General features: G+C 45.7%; 1 protein-coding gene across 1 annotated transcript; it reads left to right on the top strand.

Moving 5' to 3' along the window:
* Window positions 1-3,126: 3,126 nt before the first annotated feature.
* On the top strand, window positions 3,127-8,285 carry LOC118721598 (T-cell surface glycoprotein CD1e, membrane-associated). Its single transcript, XM_036442738.2, has 6 exons — window positions 3,127-3,255; window positions 3,567-3,863; window positions 4,796-5,074; window positions 5,912-6,190; window positions 7,444-7,537; window positions 8,120-8,285. Exons 1-6 carry the CDS (start codon window positions 3,171-3,173, stop codon window positions 8,283-8,285), a joined length of 1,200 nt encoding a protein of 399 aa, XP_036298631.1. The 5' UTR covers window positions 3,127-3,170.
* Window positions 8,286-9,435: the final 1,150 nt, after the last annotated feature.

Consider the following 9,435-nt stretch of genomic DNA (forward strand, 5'->3'; position numbering starts at 1 on the left):
TAGGTCGCTTCAGTGTCAGGGGACAAACTCTGCAGGGAATGCGGTGAACATTAGCTTTCCCAATCTGTAACATCCCTATGATGTCTGCTGAAGCTAGACACTGCTGGCAGGTAAGCACAGTGGGTGGGTGTGGGGTTAGCTGGGAGAAGCAGGCTGCTATCTTTGTGGCTTTATATCCAGGAATGGTGACTGGCAGACCACAGTAGTCTCCCCTTTGTGTTTCCACTGACTCTGGAAATTGGTTGCAGAGTGCAGCTCTTGCTCAGGGAAAAATGTTTCTGTAGTATTAGCCGTCAGGCTTGCAGATAATGCACTCTGCAATCCCACACTCACTGCTACCGTTTCTTCTGGGCCCTGCTTCTAGCTCTGGGAGGGTGAGAGGAGCAGTGATGGGAGGTGGCCAGGCTTGGTGGCTTTGTTCCTCAGTCTGAAATGCCAATTGCCAGACAACCATAGCCATACGTCTGTTCTTTGTGCTTGCCCAGGTCCCTGGGTTCAGCTGCAGCATACACTGACCACTTCCCTAGGAATCTCACTGTATTGCTCTGTTCCTCTCTGAAGGGAGTGCCAGTGACAACCCAATCCCTTCCCTCTGTGGGCTGAGACTCACAGTGAGCTCCAGGTTGCAAGCTCAGGGATTCATCCCCGGCACCATCTTAGCTCTTCTCTCTCCCAGCTCCCTGGTTTGCTCCCCTTACCCTCCTTCAGGTGTTTCATTGTGCAGCTCTCTTAGGTGTGTTTGTGGGTTGAGGAGGGAACTCTTTGTTGAATTACCGCTGTTTAAATAGCGGAAACTTCAAGGGGAGAAACCAAGGTGACCTCTCACTGCACCATTTCTCTGACCTCTATTATTATTATTATTATTATTATTATTATTATTATTTATTATTTTTTTTTGTGGGAGGAAGGGGGGAAACTCTATACTGTTTCCAGAGTGGCTGTATAAATTAACATTTTTGCCAGTATGATAGCTTCTTTTCCTCTATACCCTCTCCAACTCAAGTTATTTCTTATCTTGTTGATAATAGCTATTCTAACAAGTGTGAGGTGGCAACCCATTGTGATTTTAATTTGCATTTCATTTTGACTAGTGAAGTTCAGCATCTTTTCATATACGTATCTGTTGGCCATTTGAATGCCTTCTTGGGAAAAGTGTCTTTTCAAGTCCTCTGTCAATTTTTAAAAATTGATTGTTTTGTTGTTGTTGTTGAGTTATATGAGTTCTTTATGTAATTAGCTCTTTATCAGAGATTTTGTTTGCACATATCTTCAAACTTTTAGTTAGTTGCCTTTCATTTTGTTGATGTTTTCTTTTGCTGTGCAGAAGTCTTTTGGTTTGATGTACTCCGATTCATTTATAAAAATTGCTCTGTCTGGCATGGCTCAGTGGTTGGAGCATCAGCCCATTGCAATTTAATTCCCAGTCAAGGCAAGTATCTGGGTTGCAGGTTCTACCCTGATCTTGGTTAGGCACCTCTGGGAGGCAACCAATCAATATGTCTCTCTCATTGTTTCTCTCCCCTTCTCTCTCTCTCCCCATCCTCCACTCCTTGCCCTTTCACTCTCTCTAAAAAAATTTATATAAATATTTCTTACGTTATTCAGGTAAATTTTTGGTTTGATTCAGATAATTAATTTCATAAGAAGGATTATGTGACATATTCTTTGAGTTTTGGAGTGTTCAAATATGGATTAATTTTGGCCATATAAAATAATGATAATTTTTCTGAACAAAAAAATTTAAGATTCTCACATTACCTCAGAATTCTCAAATATTTCTCCCCAGCATTGAACATGAGGTATCTGATGTTAATGTCTTAAAATTCAGACAACGGGTGAGACTGAGTGTAAACTTTTTTCCATACTGGGAGCACAATTCTGTGAGTCCTCTATAAGCAGAAGAGTAGAGGTTTTAGGCTGGGTTTTTGTTGTTGTTTTCTCCTAAGGACATCTATCTGAAATATTAGTGGCTGGCATACCTTTAGAGCTCTGAATAAATGCCAGTTGAATGCTTATATGAAAACCAAACAAAGAAATAATAGTTATACTATCTCCTTAGCAAGCATTAATGAAAGGGAAAAAATAAAGACTCAACACAGTAATTAATTCTCCCATGAGCACTCGAGTCCCCTGAGTCACTTCTCTGCCTCACACAAAACTCCTCTCTAATCAAATGCCACCCAGGGGACACCTGAGCTCCCAGGCCATGAACTGTCAGCAGAAAGCTGCATGGCTGCTCTTCAAACTCGGAGCACCTGTGCACACACTCAACTCGGTAGAATGGGGTTCCGAGGCCTCTCCCTGTGTATTCCCAACAGACTCATTCATACAACATGAGTGAGAATGTCTATCAGCACACCACTTCCAGGTCAATGCCACTCACGGTTTCCTTCAACAGCCACAGTGTGTCTAACTGGGGAAACTGAGAAGAAGCGCATCTTCCTTCGATGATCTGACCCTCTGTATTGCTACTGCTGCTCCCTTTTCATTATGGAGTATGGAGAGTTGTCTGTGATGATACAGCTACACTCAAAGTGCCTCGTGTCTTCTAATAATGTCTTTGTGAAGAGCAGAATAAAAAGCTAGAGTCAGAGGGGATAAGGAGAACAGGCAGGGGAATGAGAAGAATGACGATAGACTCCAGAGGAAAGAGTAAAATGATACCCAGAGGATAAAGAAGAAAGCAAGGCTGGGATGCTGAGAGGTGGGGGAGGAGACCGTAGAGAGATAAGGAGCGGGGGCACTGCTGGAAAGGTCACTGGCCACTACCAAGGACCTTCTCTCACCTCGTTTTGTAGGAAAGGATACGAGAACCCAAGTATGAACTTGATTTCTCCAAGGCCAAGGGGGACATAATTTCCCAGCCAGACCACAGACTTGCAGACCTCCTTGGAAGCCAGACTCATTTCATAGTGGTTGGCACCATGGGGAGGTTAGGGCACAGACAGGAGCAGAAGAAAATGTGGAGGCCAAGATAGTGGTCTAGATGTGGGGAAATGAGAGAGCTCGTGGGAGGCTGTGGCGAGGGAGGCTGTGGTGAGGTTGCTTTGACAGAGAAGTGAGCAGAAGGAGAGGGGTGTTTGTCTGTGTGGCAGGGGAAGTTAGATAAGAGCGCAGAAGGGTTTGGAGGGGAAGCTGGTCTCCGAGTTCTGAGGAGCACTTGTCCTGCTATGGCATCCTTTACCCACCAAGCTTCAGTGCTGCTGCTGCCCCTGCTCTTCCAGGGAATTCTCTGTGTTGGGCCAAGCCCAGAGGGTAAGGAGAAGCCGGGAGGAATGATACCTGTGGTTGGGTATAGCAGAGTGGAGAAAGGTTCCAGGGAGGATCTGGGGGCAGGGAGTAACGCTCCCCATGGGTGCCCTTCTAAATTGCATGCCAGGCTAGTTCTGGGCAACATATCCTTGACCCCTCAGTTTCCCTCTCTGATTTTGGGGAGAAGAAATTGGGTCAGGGGGAAGGGAAGATGAGAATATGTGCAAACTTTATCTGCATTTCTCTTTTCCCATATGGGCCCATCTTCCCCCATCCTTTTACCCTCTCTCCGTTGTCATTTCTCTGTCTCTCAGCCGGCCATGTCCTAGGACCCCATCATCCGGCAGGAGAAGAACCCCTCTCCTTTCGCTTGATCCAGATCTCCTCGTTCGCCAACCACAGCTGGGAGAGCACCCAGGGCTCAGGCTGGCTGGGTGAAGTGCAGACTCATCGCTGGGACAGGGCGTTGGGCACCATCATCTACATGTTGCCCTGGTCCCGGGGCAATTTTACCAAGGAGGAGCTGGAGGGCATCCATGCGCTGTTGCAGCTGTACTTCCGTCTCTTTCCCGGGCAAGTTCAGGAGCGTGCCAGTCAGTTTCAGTTGGAATGTGAGTTTGCTCTTCCGAGCTGGTTTTTGCCCGAGGGGTCCGCTAAGGTGAAGATGGTATATGGGCTCCGACCTTCCTTCAACCTTCCCGACCGTGTGTTCTGTCTTCGTCATTCACTCTCTCCTCTTTGCTCCACCCTTCCTGTCATTCCCGCTCTACCTCCACCCCAGCACCAACACAGAAGGACCTACATGCACGTATCTCCTCACTGCCCTGAGTGTACCCTCACACTCTGGCTCTTTTGATGTTCTTTCCTCACCCTTGGCCTGAGATTCAGCTTCTCCCAGCCAGGGTCTGCTCTCCTTTCTTCCTGGCCTGAGTGTTCACGTGGCCTAGCAGTACCCAAGCCTCCCAAGTAAGCTCTTCCTGACAAGTCTGCTATGTTTCTAAGCCTTCCCATCTAGCTCCTTCAAATTAATTATTTATTTTAAAACATATTCCACAACCCCAATTCTTTATTGTTGAAAGTATTATATATGTCCCCCTGTTTCCCCCATTGACCCCCCCAAGCCTGTCCCAGGCCTCCCCTCCTCCATGTGCGGCCCCCCCCCCCCCCCCAGGCCCTCACTGTCCCATACAAGATTCTTGGTTGATTACTTCCCACCCTCCCCCGCATTCTAAGATTCTGAACTCTGTTCCATGCTTCCATGCCTCTGGATCCACTCCATTCTTCAGTTTATTTTGTTACTTAGATTCCACATATGAGTGCGATCCTGTGATACTTGTCAGATTAATTATTTTTACGTACCCCTATTCTCTTCACATTTTCTTCCCACAATCCCCCCCTCTCCTTTTCATCCCAGCACGAGTATCCCATGTGATTCACCAGATCATTTTTCTCCCCTTGATTCCCTTTACTTTACAGACTGTTCTCTTTCCCTCCCAACAATTATTCCCACACGATGGACGCTCTCTTCTTTGTCCACCCCCAGATCCCTTTGTGATCCAGATGTCATCCGGCTGCACAATGCGTCCTGGGAAGGCCTCAGAAGCCTTCTTATATGGGGCATACCAAGGATCCGACTTCTTGAGTTTCCAAGGGTATTCCTGGAGGCCGGCTCCAGGAGCAGGAAGTCGGGCTCGGGATGTCTGCAAAGTGCTCAATCGCTACCGAGTTGTTAAAGAAGTTGCCAAGAATCTTCTCAGTAACACCTGCCCTCGCTTTCTGGCCGGCATCGCTGCAGCAGGGAAGGCAGAACTGGAGCGGCAAGGTCAGCCAACTCCCCCTCCTCTTTTTGCGGAAGACCAAAGAAATACCAAAAGGGAGGGATCCATTAAAAAAAAAAAATATATATATATAGATAGATATATAGAGAGATATAGATATATATATATATATATATATAGATAGATATATAGATATAGATATATATAATATTGATTTTTTTACAGAGAGGAAGAGAAAGGGATAGAGAGTTAGAAACATCAATGAGAGAGAATCATTGATCAGCTGCCTCTTGCACAACCCCTACTAGGGATGTGCCTGCAACCAAGGTACATGCCCTTGACGGGATCGAACCTGGGACCTTTCAGTCCACAGGCTGACGCTCTATCCACTGAGCCAAACCTGTTTCGGCATAGGGATCCATTTGTTAACACCAGTGGACTTGGGAATAATTTCCAAATCAGAGTGAAGAGATATGCAGAGGGCTTCACTTTTTATAACCTTCTGGGGTCTTTGTCTTGTAGTCATGGTAATACCCCCTTTCTTGGGCTTACAGGAAGGCCTCCAGGTGTTGGGGTTCCCAGGCCATATTGGGTGATCTGTCTTAGGGCCAGCAATAACAAACCCTTCCCTCCCCCCATCCCGAGGGTAGTGCATTGTTCACAGTTTTTATGGCCTGACACGCCTGGCAAGACCAGTTTCCTCCTCATTCCCACCTCCTTAGTGCTTTAGTTGTTGTATTTGCGTTTTTAACTCTTTATCATCTCTTTGAAGCAGGAAATAAGAGGCTAGAGGATGAGTTTTCAAGAGAAGAGACAGAAGTGGTTACTCAAACTGCTCAGACTCCTGGCTCACTAAAGTTCACTTCTTCTCCTCTTTCCAGTGAAGCCAGAGGCTTGGGTGTCCCAAGGCGCTAGTCCTGGTCCTGGGCGTCTGCTGCTGGTGTGCCACGTGTCTGGCTTCCACCCCAAGCCCGTGTGGGTGCGGTGGATGCGGGGGCAGCAGGTGCAGCCAGACACTCAGCAAGGGGACGTCCTGCCCAATGCTGACAGAACGTGGTATCTTCGAGTGACCCTGGAAGTGGCCGCTAGAGAGGCCACTGGTCTGAGTTGTCGAGTGAAACACAGCAGCCTCGGAGGCCATGACCTAATCATCCCCTGGGGCAAGGAAGAAGGAGGCCATCATCTAATCATGCGTTGGGGTGAGGAAGGAGGCCATGATCTAATCCTGCACTGGGGTTGGGTTTGGCGAGCCTGAGGGAGGGCTGGTGAAGGATGAAGAAAAAGACAGACAAGAGAATAAGCTGGGTCTCGGTGGATCTTCTGTGCCTGGCTGAGGCCACAGAACAGATCCAGACTGCAAAGCTGATGCTTTATTTATAGTCAGGTGTAAACAAGGTAATTTACAATGTTCTTATAAGTTTCACTTGTTTTGGTAGTACTTGCTGCCCCTCCCACAGCCAACTAGCTAAAAGGAAAGATCTAGGGCACATGTGTCAAACACAAGGCCCTCGGGCCAAATCCGTCCCACCAGGCCTTGCAATGTGGCCCGCACCGCGCTGTCATCACTGCACTCCGCTGCGTTTCCATCACAATGACAGTTTATGACTGTTCAGTAAACCATTCGGCCCGCGATTTAGGCTGGATTTTAGATTTTGGCCCCTTCTCTGGTTGAGTTCGACACCCCTAATCTAGGGAATAGTCACAAGATCAAGCTTAATTATGCTTAGAGGACTGTGCTTTCTAAGCTGGGGTCTGTTTGCGACTTTATAACCCTATAATCGCTCCCTACATGGGATGAGGAAGAGCGAGGGCCACTGGGGGAAATGAGAGTCTCCCCCATAGTTCCAGGGCTAGTGAGAGCCCCTGGGGAAATGGATAGGAATGCCCTGCATAGAGGATGAAAGTGGGAAGATCCAAGTAAAGAAGGGTAAAGAACGAAAGCAATTAAATTTCAAGAAAAAGGTTAGAGGTAGTAAAGAGGAAAAAGAGCCCTCACCGGTTTGGCTCAGTGGATAGAGTGTCGGCCTGCAGACTCAAGAGTCCCAGGTTCGATTCTGGTCAAGGGCATGTTTGTACAATGGTTGTGGGCACATCCCCAGTGGGGGGTGTGCAGGAGGCAGCTGATAGATGTTTCTCATCGATGTTTCTAACTCTATTCCTCTCCCTTCCTCTCTGTAAAAAATCAATAAAAATATATTTAAAGAAAAAAGGAAGGATCTAATGATGTGGTTAAAAGAGAGAGAGAGAGAGCGAGTTGAGATCAGGAGCATAGAGCAGGCAGAACTGAAAGGGGAGCTCTAGAAAATACAGAGGAAAAGGCGTGGAAGGCCCCATCCCTGTGAAATGAGAAACATTACCTGAGGCTGAAGAGAGACACTTCATAAATTGGCATTCTTATTTTATCCCCAACCAGGTGGATACCACATCCTCCCGGTATTGACCTGTTTGGCTATAATGGTTACCCTGGTTGTGTTGGTTGTGGTTGGTCGGTGGTTTCAAAAGCAAAGGTGAGATTTTCTTGTTCTGTTTCTTCAACTACTTATCAAATCACTCTTTTTTCCTCTATTGTTTTCTAAAAAGAACTTTTTTGAGCCAATCTGTGGATAATTGCTGGGAAGCAGAATCTCAACGGATTGCGATAGTGCTCCAGAAAATGGCGGGTTTGCATCTATTTCATAGATTGCCATCCAAGGAGGGGACGGAGGTGGTTACATGAAATCCACTGGTGATAGATTAGAGAGGCGGGAGGAAGCAAACGGAGGCGGGGCGGGGGAACCTCTGGATTGGATAGAAAGTAAAATGATACTCATATACTTAGGTGGCTGCAGGATAGTTAACAGTCCACAATTAATAGGATACCAAGAACAATGAAGGAATTTGTGGTGTCTGTCCTGGCGCCCTGGCACATTAGATTGTGCCCCAAAGGGTCCAGAAGAAGGGAAGTTACAAGTTACCCAGACATTCCAAGGATATGTTATCACAGATGCAAAAAGACAGATTGGCTCAGTTAAGGCAAAAGCTGACCCTGTCAGACTCCCCCTTTCTTGATTTATTTTCTTTGAGATCAAGATTGTCTTCTTCTCCCACAGCTCCAGCTGGGCCGTCTCCTCTCCCCATGCACCCAGCCTTGCCTTTCCCACAGAAGCCAGCATCCAACAAACCAGAAGTTTAGGACATCAGCTCTACTTGGCACAGAAATCATGGATGAAAAACAGATTCCTGAAGGAAGGAAAAATAAGCCTAAGCAAACTCTGATGGCAGGGGAGTGTTGGAGAGGAGGGGAAAGAGATCAACCAAAGGATTTGTATACATGCATATAAGCACAACCAATGGACACAAGACACCGCGGGGAGGGGGGGGGGCGGAAGGGGGAAGGAAGGGATGAAGGCATGCGACGGGGTAGGGGGGACTGGGAGAAGGTCAATGGAGGGTGGGAGGAGATATATGTACTACATGTAATACTTTAAACAATAAAAATAAAAATAAAATTTTAAAAAAAGAAATAAATCTCCTTTTATTCTAATTTTGCTAGACTGGATTTCAGAATAGTAGTGAATAACTCCTCATTTGACATTTAAAGTATGACAACTGTATTCTGTTGCATTATACACAGTTGTGCTAATTGCAAACTTGGCCCCCTTTCTTTGACTTTTGGGTGAGCCTAGGTTCTCCTGTTGCTTCTTCTATGCTAAACAATTCCTCGTTTCTCTGCCCCCAGCTTTCATAAACATACCCTCAAATTCACCTGAACTCATGTTCTGAACTATTTCCTGCATGTAGTCAAGAACCCATACACTACTGACTGGTCCTAGGCAGGCCCACTCAGGGCCTAGCAACAGTTGGATAAAATTGGGCAGCTAAAATTTTCAGTCCCATGTACCTCCTAAATAAAAATAGCAAGTTTGAAATTGACTTACAGACACACAGTAGCAAGCATCCTGCATGATTTTCGTTTTCCTTTTTTTGTAAATGGGAGGAATTTCCCATGCAGGCACATTCCATTCAGTTTTCTGGTGTTGATTCCACAATGGTATAAAGCAGCAAAACTGAAGCAGGGGTTGATGGTTACATACCCTTTGAATTGTTTTGCATGGTCTCATTGGAGATCATTGGTGTAAGAATCTTTACTTTTTAAATATTTGGAAACATCAAATAAACATTAAAATGAAAAACAAACAAACAAACACACAGACTCATAAAAAACAACATAAAGTGATAGAAGTCAGGATAGAGATTATGTTTTGGAAAATAATACCTGGGAAGAGACAAAATGGAATCTTATGGTATTCTCATAATATTCAATTTATCTGGTATGTTTAATTTGTAAAAATTTATTATGCTATACACTTTTATTTGTGTATTTTTCATTATGTATATTATCCATAAATTGAAACATTTAATTTTA

This window comes from Pipistrellus kuhlii, unplaced genomic scaffold, assembly GCF_014108245.1.
Source record: "Pipistrellus kuhlii isolate mPipKuh1 unplaced genomic scaffold, mPipKuh1.p scaffold_m20_p_18, whole genome shotgun sequence".
NCBI lineage: Eukaryota > Metazoa > Chordata > Mammalia > Chiroptera > Vespertilionidae > Pipistrellus > Pipistrellus kuhlii.